The sequence below is a fragment of the Lynx canadensis genome, chromosome B4 (assembly GCF_007474595.2).
Source record: "Lynx canadensis isolate LIC74 chromosome B4, mLynCan4.pri.v2, whole genome shotgun sequence".
Classification (NCBI taxonomy): domain Eukaryota; kingdom Metazoa; phylum Chordata; class Mammalia; order Carnivora; family Felidae; genus Lynx; species Lynx canadensis.
In genome coordinates, this window is record NC_044309.1 from 54,961,244 (window position 1) to 54,976,680 (window position 15,437).

The window sequence follows — 15,437 nt, forward strand, 5'->3', positions numbered from 1 at the left end:
TTAGCATACATCTTCATCATTGTTAGCTCAGCCTCTGTTCTAAGTCTCTGACTGAATCTACCCACCAATCATGAGGCTGGAAAGAAGGAGGCATCCTTGCCTACATGGTGTCAAGTTTTTAGGAAATATTGGACTAATCTATCTTTCACTTTATACACACACATAGAAAGTTAGCTTGTATGTTAAGGGAATAAAAATGAAGACTAGAATTGGCTATGTTAATAGGCTTGTATGAGTTAGTTTGTATGTTAAGGGAATAAAAAATGAAGACTAGAATTGGCGGGGCGCCTGGGTGGCGCAGTCGGTTAAGCGTCCGACTTCAGCCAGGTCACGATCTCGCGGTCCGCGAGTTCGAGCCCCGCGTCAGGCTCTGGGCTGATGGCTCAGAGCCTGGAGCCTGTTTCTGATTCTGTGTCTCCCTCTCTCTCTGCCCTTCCCCCGTTCATGCTCCGTCTCTCTCTGTCCCAAAAAAATAAATAAACTTTGAAAAAAAAAATTAAAAAAAAAAAAAGACTAGAATTGGCTATGTTAATACAATATAATACAAATACACTGAAGGGTTTTAAACAGTAATCAATAATAGTCAACTAAGCTTCTTTTTAAAAAATATTTATTTATTTGTTTATTTATTTATTGAGGGGGGCAGAAAGAGAAGGAAAAAGAGAGAGAGAATCTGATGCAGGGCTTGATCCCACAAACCATGAGATCAGGACCTGAGCTGAAATCAAGAGACGTGTAACCAACTGAGCAACCCAGGCACCCTGCCAATTAAGCTTCTAAATGCTTGGAGGCATGCGGTATCTTCAGAGTCCCTGATTTTTCTTTTTATCAGAAACTAAGATGTGCATATCTATGAAAAGAACTGTCATAAAACATTACAAAATAGTTGGCTCTGTGACGAAAGTTTAGAAGTTTCATCCCTCATTAATTGCAACAGAAAAACATAAACAGATGTCAGGGAAGGTCCTGATTAGATAAAAGGAAAATGATTTCAGGGCTTTCTTTAAAAAAAAAAAAAAACACTTTCATATCAATTCTTTAATTAAAGGTGTACCATTTAGGGGCGCCTGGGTGGCTCAGTCAGTTAAGCACAGACTGCTGATTTCTGCTCTGGTCATGATCTCACTGTCATGAATTAGAGCCCAAAGCCTTGCCTCAGGCTCTGCTCTGGGTGTGGAGCCTGCTTAAGATTCTCTGTCTCCCTCTGCCCCTTCCCCATACACTAACTTGCTCGCCTGTGCTCTCTTTCTCTCTCTCTAAAAAAAAAAAAAAAGGTGTACCATTTAGCATAATTTCAAAATTCTATTTGATACTGCCTATCAAAATTATTTCCTATTTTTTTGTTAGTATGTGATAAAAATATCCTCCCCACATTATGTTTAAATTTATAAGTAGAATTCACTATATTCTAACTGCCAAATGCAAACTGTTTTTTTTCATTCTTATACATGACAAAATTCCAGGGCACCTAGGTGGCTCAGTTGGTTAATTTGCACACTTTGGCTCAGGTCATGATCTTGTGGTTCATGGGTTCCAGCTCCACGTCAGGCTCTGTACTGACAGCTCAGAGCCTGGAGCTTGCTCTGGATTGTGTCTCCCTCTCTCTCTGCCCCTCCCCCTCCTAGGCTCTGACTCTCTCTCTCTCTCTCTCAAAAATAAATAAACATTTAAAAAATAAAAAAATAAATGGCAAAATTCCTTCAAAAACATGAGCTTTATGAGAAATCCTGATTTTAAGACAGTTTTGTGTTTTGCCTCAATTTGTGGCTATATTCTCACTGGTTCTCAGACATCTTTAATGCCTGCCTCATCTACCTTTGCTTCTTTATAAAATAAACTGAAACACTTGAGAACTGGTTATATATTTATATGTAAATATATAACTCTTAGAGCTATATGTCAATATAGACAATCTTTCTATGTATATCTATGTTGGTAATATAAACATCAAACTGTTTAAAAGGAGAGAACTTTCTGCAAGGGCTACATAAGTGAAGGAACAAAGAAATAGAAAACACATGAATAAGCGCAAGCCACAGTGATCTGAATTTTTGTTATCAGAGAAATTATGTATCAACATAAAAACACAGACAAAACACATAATTATCAAAGGCAGCAGTGCCCCCTTATCTGTGGGGAATATGTTCCAAGATCTCAGTGCATGCCTGAACTCACAGATAGTACAGAATCCTATATATACTATGTTTTTTCTTATACATACATACCTATGATAAAGTTTAATACATAGATTAGGCACAATAAGAGATTAACAACTAATAATAATAAAATAGAATAATTATAATAATATACTGCAATAAAAGTTATGTGAATGTGATTTCTCTCCCTCTCTGTCAAAATAATTTATTGTACTGTATTCACCTTTCTTCTTGCGATGATGTGAGATGATAAAATGCCTACATGATGAGGTGAAAGACACAGACACTGTGATGTAATGGTAGGCTACTACTGACCTTATTGACCTTGTGCCAGTACATCAGAAGGAGGATCATCTGCTTCCAGACTTTGGTTGATCATGGGTAAATGAAATCATAAATAAACAGGACTACTATGAAATGAGTGACAGCTGTTGTTCTTAATAAGTCATAACTAAAAAAGTTAAGCCTGACCTGGTGTTCTCTTAACTCCCATCCATATCAACATACTCACTAGTATAGTGTAATGATAGTAACTATGTTGAATCACTTACGAATCAGAAACAATGCCTTCTGCTATTTCACAAACATGCACAAAGAGAAGAGCAAATGTAAGAATCCATCTCAGGTTATGTCCAGGAAAATGAAGCCATGTGTTGTGATGAATTTGTACTTTCGAACTTTGACTTCCCCACCCTGGAAAAAAAGAGAAGAAATAGAAAGATGAAAGTATTAATTATAATCATGGAAATAATTCACATTGTGATATCATTTGGGGGATGGGTGGTTCCTCAAACAGGAACGAGATGTGCTTTCTAGGGTAGCAATGAAAATCCTGGTCTATTTTCATTATGTTAAAAAAACTAACAATTTCAATTGTTATGAGACTGCCTCGGTTAACACATTGACATTTGCTGCACTGCTCAAGAATAACACCAACTCTGGGTGGTAACATGGTTAACTCATGCTAATCAGAGCTCTTACTGACAGGTCCCTGATTCATTCAAAAGGAAACTGAGTTGATGATGTTAATAAAAGCAATTTGGTGTCTAAACTCTTTCAAAACATGGGATCTGCAGGGGGACTAATGAAAAAAGCCATATTTGGTAATGAAATGTAGAACTCATTACTTGAATCAACTCAATTATATGCATATCATGTGAGAAAAATTATAACCTATGAGTGGGCCAGCACTATTCATCAGAGGTAGTAGTTTTTCTCAAAGAAATTTTTTGTCTGTGGAGAAGCCTCACATACTTCAAGAATGAATCGGGGTTTGCACTCAAAATATTGCAGGAAGCAATTTCTACAAAAACAAATGGGACCCCTGAAGCATTCTTTGAAAAGCAAATTTATTCATGTCTTAGTTGTTCCCAAATGAACTTCATTATTGAAATATTAGTTACATTTAAAATATTGAACTGGAATTTATGCTGTAAACTCTTGCAGGCAAGCTTTCCTTATACCTGATACTTCTTTAGGATTTATTTATGATCTCTCACTAGCTCAAGGAGCCAATATTATAGATGAACAGTCTGTATTTTTCCCCACCTCTTTGACAATGTTCACTCTGATTCTACTTGAGTCAAATACTCTTTCGCCAGCCTGTGTTTGAGGCTCGAGATGCAAACAGACAAGACTGTCACAGTAATTGCCCTGAAGAAGTTGGATGAATGTCAAAAATGAATAATTAACTGTTGTATTGCAATAAAAAAATATATAGGCTACTTTTGGCCAAAGGGCATTGTCCTACCAGCAACACCATGTAAACAACAATTTGTATTTTTATATATGGCCATCATAGTCCAAATATTTAGTGTCTATATCAAGAGTTGCACCGGCCTCTGCATGATAAGATATATAACAGAAATTCTTTGATCACTGTGACAATGCCAGGTACATAGTAGTCTCTCAATTAACATTTGTTAAATTAAGAAATAAAATCATACAAATTATTTTTAAACCTCCTTTTAAAGCAGATTGTTAAACTATGCTAATTTTCTTTAAAAAATCAGTCTGGTAGCTTTTTCATTTATTTTTATAAGCAACATTGTGCATGGGAGTATCAAACACTAAAATCAGATAGTGGTTACCTCTTGAAGGGATAGGAACATAGGATGTGGGAAGAGTAACAGGCTCAGGAAATAGTACACAGAGGGATTCACTTATATTCTCACCATTAGATTCCTTAAGATGAGTGATGATAGACTCAATAGATGTTTATTATATTAGTCTTTGTCATTTTTGTACATGAAATGTATTTAAAAAAAATTTAAGTTAAAGGTCTATTTTGGTTGTTTTGGGGAAGTGATGCAAATTATATATAATTGCTCTAAATAACTGGGTTTTTGTTATATGTAAGCTGAAAAATAGTAGGGAAAACTGTATTTTTAAGTCCTTTCCAAATAGTTCACATAAGTATTCTTTCTACCTGGAATGCACCCTTATCACTCCTACTCAAATTTGCAAGTTCTGTGTCCTCAGGTCCCCAAACATGTCACTTCCCATGCAATCTTTCCCACTAGTCCCAAGAATTAGTTGTTCTAGCAAGTTAATGCCCAGGAAAATGTATTTCTATATCTGCACATAAGCTTACAATGTGGGATAGACATCTTTCTCTTGACTTTGATGCATCTGTTTCACTGGACAAACCCAGTGAATATTCCAGGTCAAGTACTATTCCAGGCCACTTCTGAATAGTGCTGGCCCACTCATAAGCATTTTACCCATTTTCCATTCTCTTCAACCAGCACAAAACAAGTGCTCAACAAAGGATTTAGATCTATCGCATATAATTCTCTTTCCCCCTTCTTAAAAAAACTGCTGCTACTACTTCAAGTCCATTTCTAAGAAGGCATCTGACTTCTATTTTATCTACAGAATATCCTATGCCACAAATATAAATAATTGGGAAGCACAAGATACTTGTTTGTTCTTTTCCCACAGATTTATGCATAAGTTTTCATGTCGGAAAAATTAAATAAACATTATACCAAATCTCAGCCACTAATAAGCCTTTTAAAATAAATATTAGGTGACGAAATATAGGACAGTAGATTACTTACCAATAAACAATATTGGAAAAGTGATAAACAACAGGAAGACATGAGGGACCAGGTTGAGGGCATCCACAAAGCAGGGATTTTGTAATACACCATGAGAGATATTATATGAAGAAATGTTGTTACCACAGAATGAAAGGCTCATTTCTTCTTATATGGTTTACTCTAAAAGGAAGAGAAAAGAGAAAGAGCCTCTTATTATTAAATTCCCTTTTATAAAATCATAGCCCTAAGGAAGAGGTTTTATTATAAAATTAACCCCCTTTATTTTTGCAGTTGTGGAAATAGGAAACTGTATGCCAAAATCATTTGAGAGTTTCTTAGAAAGGCCTGTGCATTCTATAGATCATTCTCTTTCAATCTTTTTTTTTTTTCAGAGAAAGATATTTTATTTTAACTTGGGAGATATGTCATTATTAATATCTACCAATGATGGTAGCTTAAAGAAGCGTGTGTTTGACTAAAATGATTTCAAAGAACAAAAATGGTCATATCTCAAGAAAAAGAAAGAAAAAATGAAACTATCCACCGATATTACAAAATAGTGTAATATCAAATCCTTTTTCATCTTCTCTCGTTGAAAATGCATTAGCAAACAACTTAAGTTTGGTAAAATTTACCGTCACTTTTCACTGCAGGAAATACGAATACACAGAGACCAATGTGGCTGCAAACAGCAATCAGCCTTTCTCTGAAGGATATTAAAACCAAGTGCTTCAGACAAATTAAATATAACTCAAGTGACAACTTAGTGAAATTACTCAGGTCCCACAGTCAGAGAATATTCTTACATGAAATGCACCCTATTCAAGTTTTAAAACAAAAAAACATGTCTTTTAATTAGAAATCAATATTACATTAGAGTAGAAGTAGACAGATTTAGAAAGGAAACAAGATAAACCAGAGGTTTTTCTAGCTATTGTTGAGACTTTGGCTTCTACTCAGTGAAATGGAGCCACTGGGGGTTTTGATCAGAGGACTGACTTACTCTGACTCACATTTAAAAAAAAAAATTAAGTTTATTTATTTTGAGAGAGAGAGAGAGAGAGAGAGAGAGAGAGAGGGCACACTTGCGAGCCAGTGGGGGAGGGGCAGAGAGAGAGGGAGAGACAGAGAATCCCAAGCAGTGCAGAGCTTGATGTGGGGCTAGAACTCAGGAACCTCCAAGATCATGCCCTGAGCCAAAGTCGTACGCTTAACTGACTGAGCCACGTAGATGCCCTCTGACTCAAATTTTAAATTAATTCCTCTCATTGCTGTGCTGAAACAGATGGTATAGGAGCAAGGGTTTGCTTCATCAAAATACTACTATGAAATTCTGAAAAGTTTTAGCCTTCTGAAAAAATCTTTTATAATGCCTCCTATTTACTCAGTCTCTGCCAAATTCTGGGCACTTTGCATACACTATCCTTATAACAACCGTGCGATGTTAATTATTTGTATTTTACATAAGGGCATCGTGAGGTTCAGTAACTTGCCAACCAGTAGAGAAGTGGTGATCCATATCCATGTGTCTGACTTAAACTATTTTTCTCCCACTGCATCATGCAGCCTCCAACCTATTTTTTTAAACATCTTCTCTACTGTCATTAAAAGAGTAGAGTTTAAGATTTTAACCTCACTGGACTTTGGAAAGAATCTACACATATATGTCACACTGGATTCTGAGTTAGATTATCAAAGGTTGGCGAAAGTTTAAATGAGTTTATAAGTACCTTTTCTCTCTTCCCATTCATTGAGAAATGATTTAGCAATGGTCACAAACAATATTTTTTCCTAGGAAAAAAATAAAGAGTGTTACACAGAAAATACTGGCAACAGTAGGTAATCGGAGAAACCAAATTTCAAGCACAAGTTTTATAAGCTTTATATTACTAGAACTAACTAAAATGCCTGTGCTTACAGTCTGTAGATACTTATATGGAATTCCTCTCACATATTGTTTCTGTTAAGCCCTTTCATTGAACATCATTGATATATATGATCTCTAGTTGAGACCTTTTCTCATTGAAAAAATTATATTAAAAACAACTCAAGATGAGGGTATATACTTGGCAAATTCTTAGCAACTATTAAGGCTCTAAGCCTCATAGAATAATTAAAAGCGGTGTGAGGTTTTTTAAATAACAGTAAAATGGAATTTGTAGCTATATGAGGTGACGGATTTTAACTACACCTACTGTGGTAATCATTTCTCAGTACATCTGAATTAAACATCATGCTGTACACCTTAAACTTATACAGTGATGTATGTCTGTAAACCTAGAAAAAACAAACACCTAAACAATAATAGCTACTAATGGAACTTCTAAGACTATTTCTTTTATTAAGTAGAAATGATAAAAAGAAACTTGATCTCACTCTTACTGAAAGACATGTATAAACTGTTTCCTAGAACGAACGGGAAATAATTTTTACTTTTGCTAATTTTATAATTTTATTCAAAATTATGCTATTCCAATTGGTCACATTTATAAATCTTGACATTTAATCATTATCATTGCACCAGACACTAAAGTATAATTTGAATTTGCAAAACATATATTTCATTGGCTATAGTAAGTCTGCCTGCTATGTTTAATCAATCCTCAAACCTACCAATCAAGTAACCTCTGGATAAATGTGTAACGGTGGAATGAAACTATCAGAGCACTACTGCAAGTTGAAAAAGTCAAAGAATGTTTCCAGTCGTGTACCTGATGTCTGAAATTCTGGGCCATTAATTAACTATAAAAATACTTACTGATGCTAAACATGTGCTAGGCACTGGGAAACCAAGAGTGCATATGACAGAAACAGTACCTGTGGTCTTAGACTGTATAAATCAGACTACACTAATCCCAATAGTTCTTGGTATAATGTAAAGGTTATGATCTACCAGACAGGGAGCTATACAATGATATGATCATACTAAAGCATACACTTCAGATTAATAAAGTGAAAGCTTTAGAATGATTTCTTCCTTCTACCATAATCTCTAACCTCACATTCCCTGGGGCTCCCAACCTGTTCTCTACCTCTCACCACATCTCTCCTTTTGTTTTTGTTTCTGTCTTTTCCTCCTCCATCCATTTCCCTTTGACCCTTAGCTTCTTTCTCCAACATACAGTGCACATGTGGCACATCCTAACAGTCAGCCCATATTATTACAACTCAACATGGGCAAAAAGAGGAAAGGAGTAAACTTATAGATATGTTGATAATTACTGTGTTTACCAAAGGCATTTTATTCAATCAGGACTTTTAATTAATTTTTAAATCTCTGATTGTCATTCAGGGTTTTCCCTCCCAGAACCCTGATTAAGTCAGGGACGCTTTGGGAACAGTGTAACGTGCTGCTGCTCTTGCTGGCTGAACTCTGTCACGTGACCCCCCTGAGTCCTGCCCTTTCTGGAGCTGTCTAGTTCAACTAAGCACAGACAGAGGCCCAAGCATCCAGGAGGAGGGAGAGGAAAAAGAGGCCAGATGGGAAGACATGACACTTTTCTCCCCACGAGCACACATCTACTGAAAGATGTTCAAGTGTTTATGACAGCAGACAGGGTCGAAGAACTTGACTGAATGAATCTTAAAGACAAATGTCAAAAGTGAAACTCTGATTACAGGGATGGTCTGCAAAACAGAAAACACAGAAAGAAAATACTCCTTGAGGACCAAACTTATGATTTCATCGCAAGAATCCCTCAGTATTCTTTGAAATGCATTATATGAAGTTCCACACCCTCAGGAGTTATAAAATTGGGATTTAGTTGATGACTATAAAGTAAAGTAAGTAAAAACTAACACTCTTTCCTGTTCACCCAGAAGAAAGTGTCAGTTTTAACGGAGCAACAGCCACAGGGAACTTAAACATGCTGGAAACACCTGAAGAAAACATGCTAAAAGCAATATAAAAACTTAATTCTTATATACAACATAACTGGTTCTTTAGTTATTCAGAGATTAACTATACACTATGAGAGAGAAACATGGCATTGTAAAGAATGTAGGGCATGTAATCTAATAACCTCTGAAATTTCTCTTTCAGTCAGTGGTTCACAAAATATGACTAAAAGATGTCTATCTATCTATCTACAAATGACAGATCCAAGTAGGAAAATCACTAGCAAAAATGACCACTGATTCCTGATTTAGTGCCTGATCTCAATGCACCCGTTGGAGTTCTATCGCACACTAAAGGAAATGGTACTCAGAAGATAAGATTCACACATGCCAGTGGGATATATATATTTTTTAATTCCAAATTTAACAAAAAGGAAAAAGTAAATACCTTGGGCGGTCGCTTGATGCTGCTTCAAACCCCTACTCGTGCACTTGCACTACCTTCAAAACACCGGCTTCCTACACTGTTTTAAGTGTAAATTTCAAACCCAGACGCAGAACTCCTAAAAAGTAAAGAGTAACAAAAATTAAGCAGATAGAAAGCAACTTCATGAACAATACAGGAGAATGTCTCAGAGAAAAAAAAAAATTAGTAATAACTCTCTGCACTATTCCTGGCTGGTTTTAAGTAGGAGTCGGCAAAGTTTTGTAAGTAAAGCTGGAAACCTGATCCCCACGCCCTCTCTTCCCCGGCTGGGGCCGGGTGCCTTAATCCTAGAAATAGCTACCCTGAAGTCAGAGCGCCATGTGAGCGCGCGGGAGCCTTTTGATTGCCAAAATCGACAGTTTACAGTTACTCTTAAATTTTTTAAATCATGTTTATGTAAAAAATACAGACTCACTTACTCCGAAGGCAGTTTTCCTCCCCTAGGCGAAGCACGCAGGGCGACGGAGCGGATTATTTTTAGGGTGGTGGGAGATCAGCTGCTGCCTCCTATCGGGTTTCTAAATTGCACAAACTGCTCTGAGCTGGGGCGGACACGACAACTCCGAGGCAGGAAACTGGGCAAAGCCCCGAGTGCAGCCGCGCCTGGGACTGGAGACCCTCCCCACCCCCGCTCGGCCCTGCTTTCCGTACGGGAGCGACAAACTTGGGGTGCGCGATGCGGCGATCTCACAAACACAAGTAATATGTGTGCCCCAAACTTCATTAAGCACGGAAACTTGCAATGTATGAGTCAATGATTCTCTGGAGTCAGGTTTTCAAACGTCAAAACATGCAAGGTACTCAACTTGCACTTGTAATTTCCCTCCAGGTTCTATATGCCTTTTATTAGCCACAAAAGGAAGCGGATCTGGGGAGTTCACCTTTTTCCCCCCGAGCGGACCTGGGAAACGAGGGGCTCATTCAAGGCAGAAGACCCCGCTGCCAGGCTGTGTGGGCGCGTGCAAGGGTCTCACAGCAGCCAGGAGGGCTCAAATCTAATATTTGCCCCAGCGACCGGGAAAACTTGGTTCCTCCTCCGGACCGGCCGCGGCGCTTTTCCGAAGGGCGACCGTCACCCTAGCTCCCCGAAAGTAGGACTTCGGCTTCCACATCTGCACAAACAGTTCCCCCCACTCTTGCTCCCTGCGTGCGAGAGAATTAATTCTCAAGGAGATAACGTGTTTAAAATACACTCACCCCACAGTAAATAACTGCCCCCAGGGCGCAAGCTGTAAATTTTGTCCCCGGGCAACCCTCTTTAATTAACACGCGATTTTCTGCGGGGCCAGCCTTCGATCAGCTTGAAGTCATCATTGTTCTCAACCATTGTCCTAATATGACACAGGATGGTAAGCAGGCGGGCTGGTGCCCCCCAGGCTCCGTGCGCGACCGCCCAGGGGCACCGCTCCAGGAGCGCGGGCACCCGGAGCGGGTCCTCGGACCTGCGCCCTAGCCCGGGCGGCCACCCCACCTCCACGCTTGGCGGACAGAGACTGACCTCCGCCCTGCGAGCCCCGGGGATTTCCCGCGGGCGCCTCACTCTCGGGAAGGTCGCTGCGTTCCCTCGTGAGAGCCGGGCCTCCGCCAGCGACTGAAGCTTGTACTCGCGGCCGCTAGAGGTCTGCGGGGCCTCGCGGGGCGACATCTGGAAGGGTCCCGAAGACCGTGGTCCTACGGCCCCTGGAAGTTTGCCAACTGCACCCCGGAGCGGTCTGCCACGGCGCAAGCGCACAGAGAAAGCGTGCTTCAAGCATGGGGATCCGGATACTGTGGGTGGATCCCGGGGAGACCCGGTGAACTAGCTGGAAGGGGGGCCTAGGGCTCCCCAGGCGGCTGGGGAGAGACACCTGGAAATAGTGGGTGCAAATCCCCAGATGTAGACTCTGAGTGTCACTACAGATAATCAGGTTGACTCTGAGACTTTATATCTATATCGATATATCACTATTATTAAGACGATTTTTAAAGATTAAAAGTCATGCTTATTGTAGAAACTGGAAATTATGGAAGAGTATAAGGGAGCCCAAGGAGCCCCCAAACCTATAAAACTGATAACATTTTGTTACATTTTAATGGTGAGTTAAAGCACGGACCTGAGGGTGAAGCTGCTATCAAACCCTGCTACCTGACTCAGGTGAAACACTTTGGGCAAAATACTTAATCTTTCCTTGTATCCGTTTCCTCACCGGTTCAATGGGGAAAACTGAAAAATATATATGGCTTCATAGTCTTGAAGGGTAAATGGGTACATGAGATAATCCCTTTAAAGTGGTGAGAGTGTCTGCCCTTTCAGTAAAAGCTACTATGTATGCCAACGTTATTATTTTTTCTATCATATTTTATGTTGTTCCAATCACAAAATAATTTGTCTCCTCACAGTACCTTTTAAAACAATTATTTTCTGATAGAATTTTAAAATCTTTATAGAAATCATTTAAATGGCTGCATAATGCCTTGTCTGGCTATACCATAATTTAAAATCCATATTCCTGGATTATTGGACATACAGTTGCCGATTTTCCACTACCATATTATATTTTGATGAGCTTTTAAAATAAAGTTTCTTCTTTCTTTGCAACAGATAATTTCTTTAAGGTACATTTTTGGAAAAGTAAGTGCAGGGTCAAAAGTAGTATTTTTAGGGCTGTGATATAGAATGTGAAATTACCTTTCTAAAAAGTTTGTGTTAACTACCCCCAAACTGTATGAAATGACCTATTACACTTATGCCGAAACCAACATTGAATATTCTTATTTTTAAAAAGCCTGTAATTTGGGGTGCCTGGTGGGCTCAGTCAATTGAGAGTCTAACTCTTGATCTCTGCTCAAGTCATGATCTCAAGGTTGGTGGGATCAAGCCCAGTACCAGGCTCTGAGATGACAGCACGGAGCCTGCTTGGGATTCTGTCTCTCCCTCTCTCTCTGCCTCTTGCTTAATGCTCGCTCTCTCTCTTTCTCTCTGAAAATAAATAAACTAAAAAAAATCCTGTAATTTGACAGATAATATGCAATTCTTTGTTAACATTAACTTTTTTTCAAATGTTCGCTAATCTTTGTTGTATTCCCCCTGTTGTTGAATAGCTTGTTCATATACTTGTCCATCTAATGGTCTTAAAGTTTTTTATTATTTGCATGAACTTTTTACAAGAGTATATTAATCTTCACATCTACATGACAAATATGTTTCCCAGTTTGTTGTTTAAGAAAACGATTGTGGTGCTGCTTTTACAAAAAATAAAAACAGTTGTTTTTATACATTCTATAAAGATTTATTAGAGCACATACACTGGCTAGATCTCCTGGAGGTCACAGAGGTTAGTGATGAGTCAGACCTCCAGGGTCTCTGCATTCATGATGCTTTTTTTTTTTTCTAAGGGAAAGTTTACTTAAGCAAATTTGGTGCCTTTACTATTGCATTGTATTCCAATGCTTTAGTTAATAAATACTAACTTTTTATTTATATCTGTTTAAAAGGTTTTTTTTCCAACTTTTTAATGTTTATTTATTTTTGGAGAGAGAGTGCGAGTGAGGGAGGGGCCGAGAGAGAGGGAGACAGAATCCAAAGCAGGATCCAGGCTCTGAGCTATCAGCACAGAGCCCGACACAGGGCTTGAACCCACGGACCACAAGATCATGACCTGAGCTGAAGTCGGATGCTTAACCAACTAAGCCACTCAGGCACCCCTTAAAGGTGTTTGTTTGTTTTTTTTAATTCTGTTCTAGAATTTATTTTGGCATATGCTATGGGATGAGAACTTAAGTTAATATTTTGTTACACAATCACCATTTAATCTCTTTCCTCTGCTCTGTTGTGTAATACCATCTTTGATCTTTGTCACTTACTTATCATTATTTTATAGTAAGATCTGTTTATGGGCCACCTATTCTGTTTAATGAATCATTTTTTTTCATATTTTTTAAAACTATATTACGATGATCTGATGAATTTGATTATTATAGCTTTAAAGTATATTTTAACTCTGCGAGTTCCAGTCTACTTTCCACTCCTTTCAAAATTATCTGTTGACATTTACCCGAGAGAAATGAAACAGCTATTCTCTGTTGGGCATTTTGTTGGAATTTTATTAAATTAAGAAAATAATTTACAAAAAAATCATATTTCTAGTGTTCTTTCTATCTGAAAACATGGTTTCCCATTTACTTAAGTCTTTTTATCTTTCTATCAAATTTATATAGGTTTGTACATTTCTTGTAATGATCAATCATGCAAATTTCATATTTTTATTTCACATTTTGTACTCCCATTAAGAATGCATTATTTGTTTATATTTTCTGATTATATATTTACCTTATATTGAGCAATTTTGCTAAGCTTTCTCAATAATCTCAGTGTTGTTTTACCATGTTACCTTGACTTTGCAGAAAATATTTTATCTGCAAATAGTGTTACACTTGTATTATGGAGTATATGTTTGCGTTCCCCCCCAAACTTCACATGTTAAAATAACCTCCAATGGGATAATATTAGGAAGTCAGTCCTCAATAATTATATTTAGATGAGGTCATGAGTCCCATGATGGGATTAGTGTTCTTATAAGAAGAGAAAGAGACTAGCATTTGCTCTCTCTGCTCTCCCCTATGTGAGGACAGAGTGAGAAGATAGATATCTGCAAACCAGGATGAAGGCCCTCACTAAGAAACAAATTTGTTGGTACTTTGATATTAGACTTCCCAGCCTCCAGAACTGTGACAGATAAATGTTTGTTGTTTAAACCATCCAGTCAACAAATTACTACCCCAGTAATTTGTTACAGCAACCCAAACTAAGACAACTTACTTACCACTTTCAAATACTTATAGTTTATTTATATTCTATCTCTAATTTTAATCAACTCTCTTTTCCCATCACTAGCTGGATGTCTTGCTCCCACCTTCAGACATTCCGATTTAATTTATACAGGGTACAGCCTTGGCATCAGGTTGGTTAAGCGTCCGACTTCGGCTGAGGTCATGATCTCACAGTTCGTGGGTTCGAGCCCCATGTCAGGCTCTGTGCTGACAGCTTGGAGCCTGGAGCCTGCCTCAGATTCTGTCTCTCTCTCTCCCTCCTCCTCTTCCATTCATGCTCTGTCTCTTTCTCTCTCAAAAATAAAACAAATGTTAAAAAAAATTTAGAAAATGGATTTGGTAGTGGTATTAGGTCCATCGGGTAAAGTGCAAAATTCGTATGTATTTTTAAGTTGAAGCATAAGACCACAAGAAATTTTGATCTTGAAGTGGATTCCTTCGGATTGAACCATCATGTCCATGAAGGTATTATTCACTCTTCTCAAGTGCTCAGGGTGACTCTTGGGAAGAGCTGGGGAGGTAAACATGGAAAGCTGTAGAAGTGTGAGAGCAACGTGCCCTGAGGTACTTCATGGGGCAGGCACAACAGTCTAACATTCCTGCTCTGTCTCTGAGTGGCCATATTTGTGAAAGTTCCACAACGTCTGGGAAGTAGATATTGTCTTCATTGAAACTAAATTCAGTTTCTGGCCCAAAGAAACTTCTTGTGGCCCCTGAACACTAGTGGTGCAAGAATGATTTTTCTCTTTGTTTTGAGTTTAAATAGAGAGTTGAAAAGGGCTGGAAATATCTTTTTACCTTTCTGCGCGCTTACCCTGAATTGAATGCCTTGTTAGATATACAGAAGAATACTAATAGTTTTTAAATATGCTTTATTAGATTTTGGAAACTGCATGTAACATATATGGTATAGATAGGCACATGCACACAAGATACACATCTGGAGGGGTGCCTGGGTGGCTCAGTCAGTTAAGTGTCTGACTTCAGCCTAGGTCATGATCTTGCTGTTTCCGAGTTTGAGACCTGCATCTGGCTCTGTGCTGACAGCTCAGAGCCTGGAGCCTGTTTCAGATTCTGTGTCTCCCTCTCTCTCTCTGCTTCTCC

The 15,437-nt window shown here is 38.4% G+C and overlaps 1 protein-coding gene across 6 annotated transcripts in view; it reads right to left on the minus strand.

The window, feature by feature from the left end:
- ABCC9 (ATP binding cassette subfamily C member 9) overlaps positions 1-10,835 on the minus strand; it is a 138,779-nt gene extending 127,944 nt beyond the window's left edge. For 3 of the 6 annotated variants that reach the window (XM_030321921.1, XM_030321922.1, XM_030321915.1), the window contains exons 1-5: positions 9,944-10,050; positions 9,486-9,600; positions 6,931-6,991; positions 5,219-5,380; positions 2,708-2,849 (exon numbers count right to left, since the gene is read on the minus strand). In XM_030321921.1, the coding sequence (XP_030177781.1) occupies positions 2,708-2,849; positions 5,219-5,360 (284 nt within the window). In that variant the 5' untranslated portion in view covers positions 5,361-5,380; positions 6,931-6,991; positions 9,486-9,600; positions 9,944-10,050. Of the gene's footprint in view, positions 1-2,707; positions 2,850-5,218; positions 5,381-6,930; positions 6,992-9,485; positions 9,601-9,939; positions 10,054-10,721 lie in introns of those variants that run through there. The other 3 variants (XM_030321920.2, XM_030321917.1, XM_030321918.1) reach the window with 3 other exon arrangements.
- Positions 10,836-15,437: the final 4,602 nt, after the last annotated feature.